The sequence below is a fragment of the Grampus griseus genome, assembly GCF_964374135.1.
Source record: "Grampus griseus genome assembly, chromosome: 5".
Lineage (NCBI taxonomy): Eukaryota > Metazoa > Chordata > Mammalia > Artiodactyla > Delphinidae > Grampus > Grampus griseus.
In genome coordinates this window covers 78,181,596-78,200,701 of record NC_138998.1, presented here as the reverse complement: position 1 = coordinate 78,200,701, position 19,106 = coordinate 78,181,596, and the positions used below count along the sequence as shown (strand labels likewise).

Below are 19,106 nucleotides of genomic sequence, written 5' to 3'. Positions count from 1 at the left end.
GGCGGACTCTCAACCACTGCGCCACCAGGAAGATTCTTTCAAGGTGGTTGTGAGCTGATTTTTTTTTCTCCTTTTCAATCAAAACAGAACTTTATTAAAGCAGTGTTAGGAAAGGCCATCTTTAAAAGAATTATTGAACTGAACAGAGCATTCACCAAATGAATGTGGTACAGGTGATACAAAACAGCTGCCCTCAGGGAGATTATAACCTAGTAGCAAAAATAGACACAGGTATCACATTCTGCAATATAATTCATGAATGAGGGGAAACCAGTGTTCCAAGACTCTGAGAGGAGAGATACTGGGGCTCAACTGATACTGAGCAGGACTTGTGGGGCTCCTGGCCACAAAAGCCTTTCTGTGTCCCCCATTTCTTAATTACAGGAAATAGGCTTCATTCAGCCTCCTTGACCTCCCCTGAGTTGCAACAGGCAGGTTCAAACATGCTAATTAGGGAAGGGAGGAGATGCAGAGACAAGGGAGGAGCAGTCAAGAGGAACAACAGTGCAGCCTTGGGGCAGGGTCCTGGTCCCCCCTCAGGGGATATACATAACAATATCTTTGAGCTGTTGTGCAGATACACAAGCCCCACCAGGTGGGAGAAGTTCACGGTCTGCTACCCACAAGCACGCATACCCACAAGCACGCATACCCACAAGCACGTTAGACCGTTTGGAACCAGAAGGATGATGCTGCTGCCTCCCACTTACCTCACCACCAACCAATCAGAAGAATGTCCACGAGCTGACCACGCCCTCTTTGAACCATTACTATAAAACTCCTCACTACCCCCTCCAGGTGGGGACACAAGAGTTTTGAGGGCATTAGCCCACTGTGGCCCCCTCTGCCTGGCAAAGGAATAAGGCTATTCTTTTCTACTTCACTCCAAACTCTGTCTCTGAGATTTAATTCAGTGTCAGAGTACAGAGGCTGGATTTGGCTCCACAACCACAAGTATGACTGATGGTGCCTTGGAGCAATTATAGGGTCTGGAACAGCTGAAACTCAATTTTAGTAGCTCCCCCAGTTGCTGAAACCTGTCATTTCTAGGAAGGGAAGATTCTTGGCACTGCTCCCACTTATGAAAAATGGGACCACATTCAAAGAGAAGGTTCCTATTCCTTGTCTTCTTGGGTCTTTTCTGTCTCCACCCAAGGACAAAAAGGGAGAGGGTGCCTCTAGGATTGCCTCACGTGGGTCAGAGCTGCACCTCCATGTGTCCTGCCCTGGCTGCCCCCTGTTCCAGGGGTCTCCTAGAGTACACCCCGGGGGAATCTTAAGAGATTTTGAGAAGGATACCTGTCTAGTTGATAAACATCTATTTTCCTCAGGCTCGACCTGAATTTATACCATTAGTGAAAAAGTTTTATTCGGGGATCTTACTGAGGACTATATCCTGGGAGATGGCCTCTCAGATGCTCCGAGAAACTACTCTGAAGAGGTAAGTGAGGAGTCAGGATATATAGGAGTTTGGGGGCTGGAAAAACAAAACAAAACAAACATGTGGTCGAACATCAAAAGATTACTGTGAATCACAAAGAACAGACATCTCAAGTTAATGATTTTAGTGCTTTTCTATGTATGGGAAGATGCAAGAGTCTAGACTCATTGAAATTATTCCTTAGATATGCATCTTAACTGTCAAGAGCCAGTGTCCAAGGCACAGGATGTTTGCTATCTTTCTCCATCCTGAATTCCCCTCAGGGGGCACTGCTACAGTGGCTCATGGCTTGATCCTTGTAGACCTGGGATGGTGAGCAACATTCCCTGTCCACACATTACTCCTTTAGTTGACTCTCTCTGTTCTTCTTTAAAATACAAATATTCCTCAGAGGGAGGTAAAACATTAAGTGGATTCACACTAAGGAAACTCCCTAGGTTTATCATATATGCTTTTCTGTTACCAGCAGCTTAAGAGCTCCACATTTCTGGTTGCTGCAAAAGAGTAGAATATAGGTCGGGGACTCAAAACTTCTCCTACTTTTCAGCTGTGCTTGAAGCTGACTCATCTGGGGACATCAGTGTGCTGTTCTTAATAACAAGAGTGTACTTTCTGGGTGTTTCTTAGCTTAGAGCTGTGCCTGAAGTTAAAACTGCCCTTATAGACTCAAGAGGCCTGGCAGTCCTGCAGCCTTTTTCCTGTCTTCTGACCACACAAGAGACCCAAAGGAAAAGGGATCCAGAAGATCCCTGCAGAAACCTGAGAACAGTTTCTTTGCCTCAGTGGTTTTATTACCTGTTCTTAGTTCCCTGTTTCTTACTGTAAATAATTTGCTATTTTTATAAGAGAGCTAAGACCAGGCCCTTGTGAGCCAGGAAGGACTGAGAGATGAAAACTATGTATTTTACCCATGACCCAAGGACTTCTGGCAAGCTGCCTTACCTGAGCTGGGATCTGCCTTTTTCTCCTGGACACAGAAATGCCTGTCTTTACAAAAGGGCCTACTTCTTTTTTTAAGACTTTGGTTTTTTTTAGAGCAGTTTTAGTTTCGGTTTTTTTTAGAGCAGTTTTAGTGTCACAGCAAAACTGAAAGCAAGGTACAGAGTCCACATATACTCTCTGAACCCCACTTGCACAGGCTCCCACCAAAATGGTGTAACAGGGAAGAGCCAAATCTGACTCCATGTTGGATCTGTTTCTTCTACTTTAACCTTTGCTTCCCATTGCTTTTGTTCACTAAAATGATACTGTCTATACACAATGGCCTGCCTCAGGGAACCCTACCCCTCTGCCTGAATGTTAAACCAAAGTGCCTTCGTTCAGGGAGGCATCCTGACCCTGTCCACCTGTGGATGGCTGCAAGAAAGAAGAAATTAACACATCCCCTCCCCGAGGCTGGCCATTCCAGGGGATATCTGCAAAACTTATGGCCTTTTTATTTTACTTCCTCATTTCCTCCCCTTCTCTATGCTATAAAAGAAACTGCATCCAGACCCCCGACAAGATGGTTACTTTGAGACATTAGTCTGCCATCTTCTCCGTCTGCTGGCTTTCTGAATGAAGTTGTACTCCTCACCTCAACAGCTCGTCTCCGATTTATTGGCCTGCTGTGCAGCCAGTGGAGCGAGCTTGGACCCGGTAACAACTGGACATTTGTTACAATCAATGAACCTACATTGACACATCATAATCACCCAGAGTCCAGGGTTTACATCAGAGTTCACTCTTGGTGGTATACATTCTATGGGTTTGGATAAATGTATAATGACATGTACCTACCATTACAGTGTCCTACAAGATTATTTTCACTGCCCTAATTATCTCCTTAGCTCCCAGAAAGACCTACTTTGAATCGTGGAAATAAAGTCTCCTGGGATTAGTTCCTAACCATTTTCAGCCTTCCAACCCCATGTGGCTGTGGTCATGACCTTCTGGTCATAGCTTATCAGGGTACCAGAGGTGCCACGGGGCCCAGCATGCAGCCCCCAGGGCACACTAGAGAGGCTGCTTCCATTGGGACCAGGATCCAGTATTTCACTTATTCTAGGTTCTTCCTGTCCAAGGCCCAAGTCAACCTCCCAACCAGTGGGATGTATAATTCAGTGCTTCCCAGTCTTAGCAGAATCCCCCGTGGACAGTCAGAATCTTGACTGAAAGAAAAGAGCTCCATGCCCACGGGTCCCAGTCACCACTGCTGCAGATCTCTTGCAGTGGGCTGTGTGAGCTGCCCTATTCTCTGCACTTGGCTGGGAGGAGCAAAGCAAGCAAGCACTTGAGAAATGTTGACCCCTAGGAAGTCCCAGACTCAAATCCCCCTTATCCCCTGGGAGGGGCAAACTGAGTAAAAGAGACAAACCAATTTAACTAAAGACCAACCAAACAAACAAAAACCATACTTAGATATTCTTGCTCTTCTCATCAGGAGGGCTGGATTAAGACATGAGTTCAAAACAAAAACAATTTAAATCAGGAAATAAGTGTAAGGAGTCGGAAATTTTCACACGAAGACTGCCACAATAATTTTTTGAGAATCCCTAGTTCTCTCCCCCACACCGCCCCCCCACATTGCCATCTAATCAACAGTTCTTCTCCCCTTCCTCTCCCCCTCCCTCTTCGTGGCCAGAACCCTCTTACTGTTGTCTGAAACATGTATCTAGCCCACTCCCTACATCTGCCATAAAGCATCCTTAAGAACAAAGCAAGTGGGAGAAACATATCCTGTGAAACTCACCACTTTGGGCTTCTGTCTCCTCTTTTCCCTTGAGAGCTAGAACAGCCATCAGCAGCTGCTGCTCGGAACCCAAAGGATTAGGCTGACGAATGAGGGGCTGCTGGCTGCTGGCAGGGCCTGGTGGAGGAAAGAACCGTTAGAACCTTTCCCCATGGTCCATGCTCCCTGCTCCTGGTCAGCCAGCGTCCTGAGGTCTGAGCCACAGATCACACTCTTGTGAGCTGTGCTCAGACCCCTCATCTCAGACTCTTTCCCTCTCCCTGAGTGCTTGTCTCTCTCTTACACAAACATGCAGTTTCAAGTAAGGAACCCTATCCAGGAAGGTGGCTCAGACAAAGGAAAGAAGTGTCTGGAGATCTAAGTTCGAATTAACTTTGCCCCGGGGGCTAAAGTGCAGAGCCCCTCAGATGCATGAAATTTGCTCAGAACTAATTAGACAAAGCAGATACTAGCAACATTCCTCCCCTTCTCCTGTGTTTTACAGTGAAGACATCCCAGAGAAAAAGTCAGGGGCACATAATGAGAGTAAATACGGTAATCTGGTCACTTGCACGTTCAAGTACTGGACTTGGGACTTAGTAGTGCCAGATGGGGGGCACTTACAGCCTCCCTCTGACCTGGACTGAAATGTGGGTGACAGACAAGATTGGATCAGATCCTGGGAAATAATAACCTATGACTACAGCACAGGGAAGAGGAAGCACTGCCCTGACCAGAGAGGCAGCCTCTCACCCAAGTGAAGTGTTTGTTCACTCCTGTGAAAAGCAAAAGATTAAGCTAATGCTCCAGTCTTTAACAAGGCAACTACTTCAGGGATATTGATGTTTTGATTGATCCTTTATTCCTGATTGTTCAAAGTGGACCTCAAAGGAGAAGTCACAGCAAAGAAGTTACCACCTAACAGGCATGGTTTTTCTTTCTCTTTTGCTGCTGCCCCCAGTTCCATGTGAAAGAAGTGTGGGAACACAAATGTATCTTAAGTTTGAGGTCAACATCGCTGTGGGATGTGTATGTGTTGGCCTTGCTGCTCTCCACATTTCTAAGGTGGAAAAAATCATGAAGGGAATCACTTATACTGAGTCTCATTCATAATGCTTCCTGATCCTGCACTTGCCTCCTAGAGAAATAATCACAGTGGAAACCTCAACCGTAATGAACCGCCATGAGTCATACATACACTCAGCCCACTCTCTGTTGCAGTTGGAGCCTCCTGACCCAGAAGGTCGGGGACTGTGGGAGCTCGACAGTGGGAACATCCCAGCCCTGGTTCCGCTCAGCCTGCTGAACTAGCGTTGGCAGACTCTGGGACCACGACTGAGACAAAGCAGCGTGACAGTCACAGGGCCTCAAGTCCTCAGTGAGGGGTCCCTCCTAAGCCTGCCACACACTGCACAGCCCTGGGGCTGCACTGGCTTTGCCCCAGTGAGTTTTCTGTCTCCACTTGCCAGGAGAGGCACCATGTCCCATAGAACCGAGCCTCTCCTACAGGTGTCAGCACCACCAAGCCCTCCTCCCCACCTCACAGCCCAGCCTGGCTGAGCCTATGGCCAGAGACTTTGCTTTAAGGCAACTCCACATCTGGGGACGGTCAGGAGTCACCTCTGAGGCCACTGAACCTTGACTCAGTGAGTCACGTGTGGCAGGCACTATCCCCGCCATCCCATGGATGGCTGTGCGACTCTGCTGCTGGGAAGGCCGATGGTCACCACCGAGATGGCCAAGGTAAATGGATTATCTCCACTGGGATGGGTGTTTTGTCTCTAAAGATATGGCCAGAGTCTAAAATATTCTAAGCAAGGCCCCAGAGGCTACAGCTTATTGAATTAGTTGGTTAATACAAAAGATTATTTTCCCATACAACAAAAGCACTTATTTAAAATATATTTTAGTTATATAATAAACTTAGTCTAAACAAGGGGTTTGCAAACTATGGCTCAGAAGCCATACGTGAGCCATTTGGGGTTCTTTTTTTTATCATCTTTATTGGAGTATAACTGCTGTACGATGGTGTGTTAGTTTCTGCTGTTTAACACAGTGAATCAACTATATGTACACATATATCCCCATATCCCCTCCCTCTTGCGTCTCCCTCCTACCCTCCCTATCCCACCCGTCTAGGTGTTCACAAAGCACCAAGTTGATCTCCCTGTGCTATGCAGCTGCTTCCCACTAGCTATCTATTTTACGTTTGGTATATATATGTCCATGCCACTCTCTCACTTTGTCACAGCTTACCCTTCCCCCTCCCCATATCCTCAAGTCCATTCTCTAGTAGGTCTGTGTCTTTATTCCCGTCTTACCCCGAGGTTCTTCATGACATTTTTTGTTTTTTTCTTAGATTCCATATATATGTGTTAGCATATGGTATTTGTCTTTCTCTTTCTGACTTACTTCACTCTGTATAACAGACTCTAGGTCCATCCACCTCACTACAAATAACTCAATTTCGTTTCTTTTTATGGCTGAGTAATATTCCATTGTATATATGTGCCACATCTTCTTTATCCGTTCATCTGATTATGGACATTTAGGTTGCTTCCATCTCCTGGCTATTGTAAATAGAGCTGCAATGAACATTTTGGTACATGACTCTTTTTGAATTATGGTTTTCTCAGGGTATATGCCCAGTAGTGGGATTGCTGGGTCATATGGTAGTTCTATTTGTACTTTTTTAAGGAACCTCCATACTGTTCTCCATAGTGGCTGTACCAATTCACATTCCCACCAGCAGTGCAAGAGTGTTCCCTTTTCTCCACACCCTCTCCAGCATTTATTGTTTCTAGATTTTTTGATGATGGCCATTCTGACTGGTGTGAGATGATATCTCACTGTAGTTTTGATTTGCATTTCTCTAATAATTAATGATGTTGAGCATTCTTTCATGTGTTTGTTGGCAGTCTGTATATCATCATATCTCTTTCTCTGAATAAACCCAGGAAAGCCTTTTAAGAACTCTGGTAATTAGATGGAGCCCACCTGGGTACCTCCAGGTAACTAATTCCCGGTCTCAAGGTCTGTAACCTCAATCACAGCTGCAAAGACCCTTTTGCCAATATAAGGAAACATATTCACATGTTCCGGGGATTAGGATATGGATGTCTTTGGGGGCCATTATTCTGTCTCCCACAAGGAGACAATCAAGATATCATAGAGGAGTGTCAGGAAGTTAATTAATTAAAATATTAGGCTATTTTTCTGGATTTCATGATGTTTGCTACTTGTCCTTTTTAGTATTTGTTATTTATTGTGACTTCTCTTCTCATTCTTTCTCACAAATACATATTCTCTTTGGTACCTAATTATGTATTTTCAACCTTGTACTCTTTTTTTGTAAAGAAGACTCCTCCAGTTGTATAAGCCTCAGACCCCACATGAGCCGACATAAGGTGACACATGGGCACCTCTACTCACCCATTGACTCAACTGAGAACTTGATGAAATCTCTCCCACTGCCAGCTGGGGAGAGAGTCTGCTGCTGGCCGGGGTGGGTGACCCGTAGGCTCACAGGCCAGCAGGGCAGCCAGGGAGTGCTAAGTGGAGCTGACTGGTGTCTCACAGTGACCCTCCTTCTGTCTGGGCCCTGGAGAGTCACTTTCCCAACAAATGCAGCACATGGACATGCCCTTAGGGCTGCCCAGAATGACATCTCTGCTAAATTTCAAAACCTAACAGGCAGCACCTTGGACCTCTCACTGCGCATCTTCTTTCTTGTACCTAAAGCCAACCAATTCCCATGTCAATACCTGATTTCTGGCCCGCTGGCCTGGATGCAGCCACAGCACCGTTCCGGTGGTCTCTAAATATCTGACTCCAAAGGTTACTAGTTGATGGCTTCCCATCCTCCTATTTCCACCCCCAGGCAAAGTCTTCCCAGCACCTTCCTTCTACTCCTTCCCTTTCACACGTTCCTTCTGTAGTAGAGGAGCGTGCATGTCACACATTTTTCTGATGTTTTCTAGTTTGGAGTCGAGATCAGCCACCTATCCCGTATCATTCATGCTGCGGGTGCTGCATCTCACAGCCTAATCCCCTGAGCAACAGGAAATCCCGGGTCCTGAAGCAGGGTCTCATTCAGCCTAGTTTAGGAACCTGAAATTGCTGAGTCCGCTCGCAGCACCAGGCTCCCTTTGTGAGCCCCCTGTAACCTGTCCTCCTTCTCTGCTGCTCCCAGCTCACCCCTGGGTTCCATCTAGTTCCCATCCTCAAGGATGCCTCTGTAGTCCTTTCCTTGCTCCCTTTTCACCCACGAAAGTAGCACCCTGTGCTACTCTCCTTTCTCCCCTCCCTCCCCACTCCATTCCTCTCCTCTGCTCTCCCCCACCCCCCACCCCCGGGATCCTTGTTCCCTCTACTGCAGAAACAATTCACATTTTCTTTAGAATTTGCCCCCTTATCCTCTGGCCTCGGTATGCACCACTCTCCTTCCTTTCTTTCTCCCCAAGTTGGAATCTTCTCCCTGAACAGCACGCTCTCCACCCACAGTGGTTCCCTCTGGGCCGACTTCTGAGGGACACGTGCCTCTACAGTTCCTCCTCCACTTCTCTCCCTGCCAGATCAGCCCGTGGATGGACACAGATCAGCTGGTAACATCCCCAGAAAGGCACACTCTCCTCTTCCTTTTCATGCTGAAGGCCATGTTGGCCTCTTCCAGCAGGTTCCATTTATTTATGAGGAGCCTTAGCACCAGAGAAGTTAGTGAGTAGAGAGAGTCAAAGGCCAGTGGCAGGGGCTAGGCCCTCTTGACAGTGAGAGCAGGACAGTACCTGCCACATCTCCAGCCCCAGGGAGCAAAATCCAAAGTCCTCTGACCTCCAGGTGACAGTAGGACAGCTGGGTCCTGTTTGGTCACAGTTAGTCATTCCCTTGTGTACCCCCATGTATGTCATTCATGGAAGACCTCCCTTCTCCCTAATTTAATAGGAGACCTGGGACTTTAGCAAATGAAGTTACTGCATATATTTACATCAGCCTGGTCAGGCCACTGCTGCATGCACCCAGGACTGAGCCTTCAACAATGTCAATGATTTCTTAGGCAGCACACACTGTGGAACCATCCTGAATGTGCAGCCACCCCAAAGCTCTCCAAAGGTCCTTTGCCAAAGCTGTTTTTTTTTTAAAGGGCTTAGTAAAAGGCCCTGGCTGGTGAGAAACAAAAGAAAAAGCTCCAACATAAACAATGAGGAAAATACAAAGGCTAAGAACCACTGAATCTGCAGAAAACAGGCAGCATCAGCCCCAGAAAAACTGCAGGTCCTTTTAGTGGTATGGCCATCTGCTCACATGAGCCTCTGCTTAGAAAGTGAAGGATGTGGAATACAGATGGAGCCTCCCTGGAACTGCTCAAGAGGCCAGTGGACTGACACATGCTCCTCTGACTGTGAGAGGGAGGACCCGCAGCTCTCCAGAGTGCAGGGCCAGATGCCTCTGGATATGGCTGGAGTGACAGCAAAGTTCCTTGGTCCCTTCTGCTGTAACCAGCATTGAGATGGCAAGAATTGAGGACCTTAGGGAATCACTTTCTGCCCAAGAACAGAGAGCTACCCCAAAGGACTCACATGACATGAAGGGATCTGTGTGAAATGAACTGCCTAGGAACAAGTCTGCACAGAAACGAAGGAGGTTTAATAAATGGTTTACCCACTCAGAAACGCATCTTGTGAAGGATGCAGCACAATGTTGAATTAAGAACACAGGTCTTGGGACTTCCCTGGTGGTGCAGTGGTTAAGAATCCACCCGCCAATGCAGGGGACATGGGTTTGAGCCCTGGTCCAGGAAGATCCCACATGCGGCGGAGCAACTAAGCCCGTGCGCCACAACTACTGAGCCTGCGCTCTAGAGCCCACAAGCCACAACTGCTGACCTTCGCGCCACAGCTACTGAAGCCCGCGCACCTAGAGCCCGTGCTCCACAACAAGAGAAGCCACCGCAATGAGAAGCCTGTGTACTGCAATGAAAAGTAGCCCCTGCTCGCCGCAACTAGAGAAAGCCTGCACAGCAACAAAGACCCAATGCAGCCAAATAATAAATAAATTAATTAATTTAAAAAAAAAAGAACACAGGTTTTGGAGTCCGACTGACATGGGTTCAAATTCTGGCTCCACCACCTAGTAGCTAAGCCATGTCAACTAATCACTCGCCCACAGAGGGGGTGAGGATGTGTGCACTCAGGGCAGCAAGCCCCAGTCACATACAAACACTGTTTATTAATTTATTCATTCATTTATTGATGGCTCTTCCTTGCTGAGAATTTACCCCATCTTTGGTATTCAGACTAAATACTGGATTTTACAATTAATTATTTTTGCAAAGGCCTCACTGAAGAAGTATTTTACTTTCATGGAATTTAAGAGGCGATCATTTCCACCCTCTGCTGGCTAGATTTCACACATTCCCAAGCAGTGAGGAACAGGTGCAAACCTCAGAGTAAATACAGCTGGAATGAATTGAAACTGCACAGCTAACTGGTCTTATTAAATTCACATGAAAGAGAGATGTGGCTGGCACATACCAGTCACCTAGTCACTGTCATTTTCCTGCCCACAGGGCATCATTCTGTAAGAAGGGCTGATATAAGAGTGGAATAGGATCAAAACTGGGGGTGTTGGCTGGCACCCCATCGACCCCAGTCCAGATCGACATCTAACAAAGCTCCAGGCCATCTGTTTCCATGATCTCTTCCCAAGTAACAAACCTCCCCCAAACTTACTAATTAAACCAACCACCATTTTATTTTCTGTCATGCTCCTGTGTGTTGACGGGGCTCTGCTGGGAGTTCTGCGCACACAGCATGTGTAGACACTTAGCTGGACTGAGACACGGGTTAGGCCATAAGACGGTTAAGATCTCTAAAAGGCATCTACCCCCTTGTCTCCCTCCTGGCACAGCTGTGCGGGGACGTGTGGGTGCAGTGCGCGCTCACCCCACTATTACGGGCCTCTGAACCTCTCTGTTCCCCTAGGTCCATCAGGAGAATCTGCTCTTCCAAGGGGAAAGCCTTTGTCCAGTGAGGTAGAAAGCTTCCCATAGTCTACCCGGTCCTCTGGCTGCCCCTGAACCCCCAGTCCAGAATGGGGACTGGGGAAGGCAGGGAGCTTCTATACTCCTGGGGACAGGTTTCCTCCGGCTCCCTCTTCCAAGAAGGAGAAATCCTGGAAGAGGCCGCCTCCACAGAAACCTGGGGGCGCCTGGGAGTGAGGGGGAAGAGGGCAGGGTGCGGGAAAGACCGAGGCTCGGCCTGGCGCTGAAGCATCCCAGAAAGCAGCTCTGGTGCAGTCCCTGTTGGAAGCAGTGCCCACCTCCCGCATGAATGTTGCAGGACAGTCTCCTCCCCCGCTCCCCTCCTCCAGCCGGCTCCGGGGCCCCTGGGGAAGCCCAACACCCACCGACAGACGCCTGAAGAGCGTCCGCCTGTACCCCTCCTGTGGCCCCAACCCAACTCAGAGGCAAAGGCAGGGCCCACAGAGGGTGTGACTAGTGTCCGTGTCGGGAAGGGACTGGGAGCCAGTGCCCCACGCGGCCTACCTCTTGCTCTTTGTCCTCTCGCAGCACAGCCATGAAACGCAACGCCCAGCTCTGGTGCCCTGTCCAGAAGGGCACCTACGAGATCACCCGGAAGACTCGGCGGCAGCGCCAGGCCTGCCGCCTGCCGCCTGCGCAAGCTCCTGGAGAGCGACTGCAGGAAAGACAGCACAGGCCGCGCATGCGGGCGTGGGCACGTGAGCCCGAGCAGGCTCGGGCCGCGGGATGTGTGCGGGCGCGTGCGCAGCCGCGGGATGTGTGCGGGCGCGTGCGCAGACGGGCGGGCGTCGGCCTGAGGCCAGCTGCCTCTCCTGGAGGGGTGGAGGGGTGGAGCGGTGGAGCGCGTGTGCGCTCTCTGCTCTGGGAGGCCAGGTTCTCTCTGGCCAGGGTCATGCCCGCTTCTCACCTCTGTTGCGCTTGTGTGATTCATTTTGTTCCCTTCATAGTTGTTTAAGGCAAATTGGGGGCGGTGCATTGGGGACGGGAAGCTGGAGACGCGTGGTGTGCTATGACCCCCCGCCTTCCACCAGCTGCCCAGACCCGGCGTCCTCCGAGGAACTGTGTGCCGCCAGTGAGAGGGGGGTTCTCATTTCCCCTGTCCAGCTTTGGTATAACTGTGCTCCCAGGGGCTCTGAGATTAAAGCACGTGGGGAAAAGGCTGGAAGCTACCAGAGCGTATTTCTCTCCATCAGTCACAGAGGGACCCGAGACCCTGGGCAGCCTTTCAGGGGCCAAGTTCCTTGGGCATTTGGGCAGAGAGCCTTTCCTGCAGACCAGCAGTCCCTGCCGTCCCCTCCCTGCCAGGATCCCCACAGCTTTGCTCTGCACACACAAGTGGGCCCCAGAAATCCATGGAAGACCCTAAGGCTACCAGCTACATAGGAAGTGGCTGGAGTCGATATTTCTTGCTAAGCAGTAGTCCCAGCTCTCTGGAGTCTTGGAGCCCCAGAGATCTTGGGGGCCTCTGAGGAGTCTTGTTGGTACCTGTTCCACCAGAGAAGAATAATCGGGTGCATTTATTGAACAACAATTATGTACCAGGAGCTGTACTAGGCATTTCCTGTGCAGTGTCCGATCCTAGCAGCAGTGTGAGGTGAGCACTGTCACTGCAGATTACCAAGAAGGAAACTGAAGGCAAGAGAGGTTAGGGAGCCTGTCAAAGTCACCACTAGAAAGTGGCAAAACCGTCACTCAAGCCGGTGCCTTAAGATCCAGAAGCCTGAACAATTCCCATCGCTCCACGAAGTTGTCTTGAACCCGTCCTTCCCCAAGTGTTTCTTCAGAGGAGCCCAGAGTCCTTGAGAGTCTGGAAAAAGGCAGGTTTCTTGTCACGAGCATGTCCCCATCTGCTGCTGCTGCCCGAGCCCCTGCAGGTGCCTGAGGCTGCTTCTGGCTATCCCTGCAGTGGTCATGTCTGACGTGGCCGTGGAGCAGAAGCGGGCCTTGATCAGGAGGAAGAGGAGAGAACAGATTGGGACTCAGCCCCCTGGAGCCAAGGCTCTGACTGAAGAGCAGCGGATGATGATCAGGGAGTTGATAACCGCTCAGGTGAAAACCTCTGATGGCATCTTCACGCGCTTCAAGAATTTCCGGGTATGAGGCTTTAGCGACGGCTCAGCTCCTGCGCTAGCTCCTCAGAACCCCAACCTCATTCCCAGCGGTTCTCAAAGAGTGGCCCCTGGACTTGCAGCAGCAGCAGCATCTGGGAACTTGTAAGAAAGGCAAAATCTCAGATCATCCCCTATGTCCTGAATCAGAAACTTTGAGGTTGGGGCCCAGCAGTCTGTGCCTTGACAAGACCCCTCAGGTGATTCTGACTCATGCTCAGGTCAGGAACTCTGCTCTGTCCTTCCGCAGCAGGTAGAAATTGAGTCTGAGCCATAAATGGACTGATGGACAGCTGAGCTGCCCCAGGGTTGCTGGCGTTCAGGGCTTTATGAGGACAGGGGCAGGACCTGCAGGGGCATGACATTTCTGAACTGGTTTTACCGAACCAATAAACTCCAGTGATCTCAGCAGTGGTAGCCGTGTCTGATCCCAGTGCCCTCTTCCACCTGTGCTCACAGGTATCTCGGTGACCCGTCCAGCTCAGAGAACTGGTAGCCAGTGGTCTCCAAAGTCTGTTTCTTTCCATATTTAGCTCCCAGATCCTTTTCTCTGAGTTTCTGGAGTGCAAGGTCAGGGATGCTTGAGACGCAACCCTGACCAGGCAGGGATGTGAGGGACCATGAATTAATAGATCCACCTGATAGGAGAAGACCAAAAAGAAGGAACAAGTGCTGTGTGTGGAGGTGGGGTGTACACTCCTGCCACTGTGCAGCCACTCAGAGTACAGCTGTTGCTGTGTCTGCCTGTCCGGGGGCTGTGTCAGAACCTGTTTGGGGGAATATATGCTGTCTCTCCTCTCTTCTCTACCCCTCCCGGCTCATGTCCCAGCTGCCAGAGGTGCTTAGCCGTGTCCACAAGATTCGGAGTCTCTGCAGACTCAGTCAAATGAAGAAGCTGCCAAGTGGTGCAAGATCAGGGAAGATCTACGTTCAGCGAAGGCCTCCCTGCAGCTGCGGGGGGAAGACGGCAGCATCTGGAACTACAAGCCCGCAGCCGACAATAGTGGGAAAGAGATCTCTTCCCTGTTGCCCCACGTGGCTGACACGTCAACCTACGTGTTCAAAGGCATCATCAACTTTGCCAAAGTCATTCTCCATTTCAGGTAGGACCCAGGGGCCGGGTGGATGGTGTGGAAAGGAGCAGGAAATGGCCAACAGGTTCAAATGGTCTGGGGTAGATTTCTCTGAATTTGGGGAACGTTGGTGCCAAAAGACCCTCCTTTACCTCTGCCCCCAGGCCACCTGGTCCTGCTGGGGAACGGAGCCCTCGCTGTCTGTATGGCTCATTAGCTTTGTGACTGTGGCCTGCCCTTTGACCTGTGTCTCAGCCTCTTCATCTGCTAGACAGGGGCTAATAATGCCTACCTTGCAGGGCCGTTGTGTGGAATAAGAGAATATCTGGAAGAGCATTCATCACATACACGGTGGACGTTCAGAAAGTAATCCCCCTCCCCGTTTCCCCGCAAAGGGGCAGGAATCACAAGTTGACAGTTCCAGAGCAAAGGAAGAGTTGGAAGGAAAAGGAAGGAAGTCCAGAGGGAGAAGAAGGAAAGGGCCAGGAACAGACGCGGGGTCACTGGCAGTCTGCTGCCCAGAGAAGTCTGAGAAGGAGGACAAGGGGCCGGGATGCCCCAGAGCTAGGCGTGAAGGCAGCAGCCACTGGGCAACTGGGGTGAATGAGAGACCCTGGACCCTTCTGGTGTGGTGGTAACCACAGCCACACAATATGGAGCCTGTCAGGGCTGGAGATGGCACTGGGCGTGTCTCCCCTGGGGTCAGCCACTGGCCTTGCCAGGCCTGGGCAGGTGGAGCTGAATCACACATGAGGAGCCCTGATTTCATCCGCAGGCAGAGGGCAGGTTCTCTTCCAGGAGCCCACAGGTTGCCCTGTGGGTGACACGTAGGACTTATTTACTGGGGTGATGGTGGCCACAGGCTGGAGTGGGGTTCAGATTGTGGCAGAGTAGGTCAAGGGAGCAGGGAGAAAGGCCCCCTTCCACGCATAGACCTGGCAGATCCCCACCAACATCTCATGACCCAGACCCTACCACCAGGGTGGGAGGCCACTCATTTCTCATGACAACCAGTTTGGGGTACAGCCACCCCAGGAGGCAGCAGTTGCTCTCACCTTCATTCCACAGATAGAAAACCAAGGTTAAGGCACGTGCGCGGGATCGCAGCTAATCAGAGGGGCCAACTTTGGAAGCAGAGTACAGCCTCCAGAGCCGGTCCCCTGCCCGGTCCTGGGCTGGGAGCTGGGTGGGGCGGGGGGTGAGGGCAGCGGCGGGGACACACGGTAGGAAAGATCAAGTTCACGGCATTCGTGGCTCAACGCCGTGGATCTAAAAGAAGGGACTGAACTCCCGAGGAGACCAAAGCCAGGCAAAGGTCCTCCTGAAGAGCTCCCTCCTGGGTTTTCAGTTGGAATGCCTCCATCAGTGGGGAGATGGGGGCCCCTCTCAGGTTGGGAGGGGTGTCAGTCTAACCGTGAATACTAGAGGCATCCACTGTGGCTGGGCCTGTGCTCAGTGCTATGGGTGGAGCTCAGGGCATCCAGGCTGCCTGGAGAGAAACAGAAAAAACAGCAAATCCCAAACAGACGGCAGGAAGCAAATAGCCCCGCTGCATGGAACTCATGCTGGAGGACTGGCACTTGCAAAAGGACTGCAGTCTGGAAAGACCTCTAGGAGGCACAAGGACAGCTTAGCCCAAAGGACTAGCAGAGTCTACTTAAGTGAAGCTATAGGGGTACTCATTCCAAGTGGGGAAACCGAGGCAGAAAGCAGGAGGCCAGGGACCGGGAGCCAAGGCATCGGCTGGGGGGGTCAGTGGCTGTGCAGGGAGCTGGAGGTGATGGGGCTAGGCTGTAAGGGCCTGGACACCAAGCTACATCAGCAGTGGACAGTCCCTGAAGGTAGCAGGAGACCAGAGGAAGACGGCAGGGAGGAGGAATCTGCTTGCTGGCTTGGGACAGGGAGAGATTGGAGGCAATTTGAAGGCACCTGCAATAATCCGCAGGGGGAGGAGCCCATCCTCCCTCGCCTCTTCACCACCCTCCCATCCTGATTCTGGATTATGGGAGGGGGTGCTGGCCTGCGGCAGTTTCCTAGGAAGCGGCATCTCTTCCTTATCCTTTGCTGCCAGGGACCTGCTCATCGAGGACCAGATCTCCCTGCTGAAGGCGGCCGCCTTTGAGCTGTGCCCACTGAGATTCAACACGATGTTCAACGCAGAGACCAGGACCTGGGAGTGTGGTCAGCTGTCCTACTGCTTGGAAACCCTGCAGGTGCCCGAGAGATGCCTGTCTGCCCCGGCAGAGGGTGGGAAACAGCCGTGGAGGGAGGAGAGGAGCCACGCCAGGTTACACGGGTCCTGGGATTGCAGGGCATAAGATTGGGCAATGGGAAAAAAGACCTTGGTGAGGGAAGTCTGGGTCTTGGGTCAGCTTCCTGAGAAGTTTACCCCTCCAGCCTGCACCCACCCTACAGGTGGCTTCCAGCAGCTTCTGCTGGAGCCCGTATTGAAATTCCACTACATGCGGAAAAAGCTGCAGCTGCATAAGGAGTATGTGCTAATGCAGGCCATCTCCCTCTTCTCTCCAGGTGATAACCCCACCTGTCGTCCTACCTGGCTTCCCCGTGCCCCTCCCCCACCTCTCCAGGCTTGCTCACACCCCGTCAGCTTCAGCTGAGGGAGGCAGCAGCCCCTCCTTTGCCTTCCCTAGGGAAGGTCCCAACTGATGGCCTCGCCCTCCACTCACTGCTCAGCCAGATTGGGGACTCTGGCTGTTTTCTCCTAGGGTCAGAGGGGTGATGCAAAGCCCTCTTAGCGCCCCCCTCACTTCCTTGCCTGGGAATTCCTGGCTCTGGAAGGTGGTTGGCAGTTTGTCCCCTCTGGGATGGACCAAGCTTCTCTCGGCCCCCATGGCCTTGCGGGGACCGTACCACCTTCTCCTCCCCACCAGACCGCCCGGGTGTGGGGCAGTGCCGCTTGCTGGACCAGCTGCAGGAGTGGTTCGCCATTACCCTGAAGGCCTACATCAAGTGCAACCGGCCCCGGCCCGCCCACCGGCGAGCAGGAAGCAGAGAGGGTGTGAGGGGGTGTGAGCCCTGCCCCCAGGCCCCCGACTTTTCTGGGTCTCTCTGGGGGCGCAGACCACAGCTGCTCCTGGGGCAGCCTCTAATTACCAGGGCTTTGGGACCCTGCTTTGTGACCTCCACTGAGGCCTCCTGCCCAGTCGACCTAGAACAACTACTGTGTATCCAGAAGAGCCAGCCCTGGTGCCAAGCAGTTTTACATGCACATCACCTTTCATCTTGAAAACAGCCCCATGCAGTGGGCGCCATCATATCCTGTAAGGGACTGGGGGCTCCGGGCGACTGACCCGGGTCCCGCCCCAGGCAGCTGGGGTCTGGAGATGGATCCTTGCGGGCCAAGCCTACAGCCCACACCCTTGAGCACTAACTACCTAACCACCTCCCAGGACAAACAACAGATAACGGGGTAGGAGACTCCTTAGTTAGTCCTGGTCACAACCCGAAGGAGGAAGGCTGCTCAGGGCTTGACCAGATAGAGGCTACCCCCCGTTCACTGGGCCTCAGCAGCCCTGTGACCTGGTACCATGGTCCCGGGCTGGACGGGGGAAGGCCAGCACTGGGTGTGCTAGTGCGAACATAGAACCTCAAGTCCTTACTTGGCCTCCGCTGCAGCTGGCTTTTGAGCTTGGCCTCCTGGGATGCTGGCGGTGGCCGTGTCTTGCTTTGCTCAGTCCTCCCCTGTACGGAGCCAGGAGGCATCATGGGGAAACTGAGGCACGAGGTGTGTCTCAGACACCAGATCCCAGGCTAGATCCGGGGAGGGACTGCTGCCTGCAGCCCGTGCCTCCACAACTACTCCACCCCATCCTGACCCCCGTCCATTAGCCACGGCAGTGATGTCCCCCGGAATGACCTATTCCCGTGGTGCCTGCAATGCCTGGTTTTCCCACAGACGCCCCTGTGTACAGGGACTCAAGCCCAGAGGAGGAGGTGCGAGTGGGAAGGGTGGGTGCACACCTGCAGGGCCCAGGCTGTTCTGCCCCCTCATCTGCAGGCGGAAAGGGAAGCTTAAGGAATTCAGCCAAGCCTTGTCTCTTGGCTGACCTGTGAGATGAGATGAAAACCTGAGATGAAAACCCTCCAATGTGTTCAATTTCAGAGGGGCCCCAGTGTTGGTGGGTGGGGGCAGGGCGGGCCACACCCCCAACCCTTCCTGACTGGCCGGCAGGTTCCTTTTCCTGAAGATCATGGCTATGCTCACCGAGCTCCGCAGCATCAACGTCCAGCACACCCAGCGGCTGCTGCGCATCCAGGACATTCACCCCTTCGCTACCCCACTCACGCAGAAGTTGTTCAGCATCACAAATGGCTGAGCGGCCGCCCCACGGCAGTCAGAGCCAGAGCCCTGGGAGCCAGAGCCACCACTCCTGGGGCCACACAGACAGACACTGACAATGCCGGGCAGGTCCTGCCTCTCCAGGGAACTCACAAAGACAGCCGTGAGGGTGGCAGGCTAGCCTTCCTCAGCCCCCAGCTCAGCCTGGGGAGAGCCAAGCCCTAGAGCCTTACATGAAGAGCATGCTGACCCTTGGTCAGGCCTATCGAGAGGCAAGGGCACCCTCCCCTTAGAAAAGGCTCTGGGTCTGGAGATCTAGTATCATGGTGGGAGAGGGGATAGGGGATACGGTGCCTGGGGCTGGAGCATCTGAGGGTCTATGCCCACACCCAAGTTCATTAGCTTCTTGGGTATTTTCACTGCTACATCTGCTAC

General features: G+C 51.8%; 1 protein-coding gene across 1 annotated transcript; it reads left to right on the top strand.

Moving 5' to 3' along the window:
• Positions 1-11,725: 11,725 nt before the first annotated feature.
• Positions 11,726-18,708, top strand: NR1I2 (nuclear receptor subfamily 1 group I member 2; the record flags this gene model as incomplete). Its single annotated transcript, XM_082655316.1, is given in 11 exon segments — positions 11,726-11,811; positions 11,813-11,977; positions 12,138-12,262; positions 13,097-13,284; positions 14,128-14,158; positions 14,161-14,401; positions 16,443-16,573; positions 16,576-16,584; positions 16,787-16,900; positions 17,263-17,368; positions 18,564-18,708. Coding segments are annotated over 11 exon segments (1,341 nt in total).
• Between the last annotated feature and the right edge of the window lie 398 nt (positions 18,709-19,106).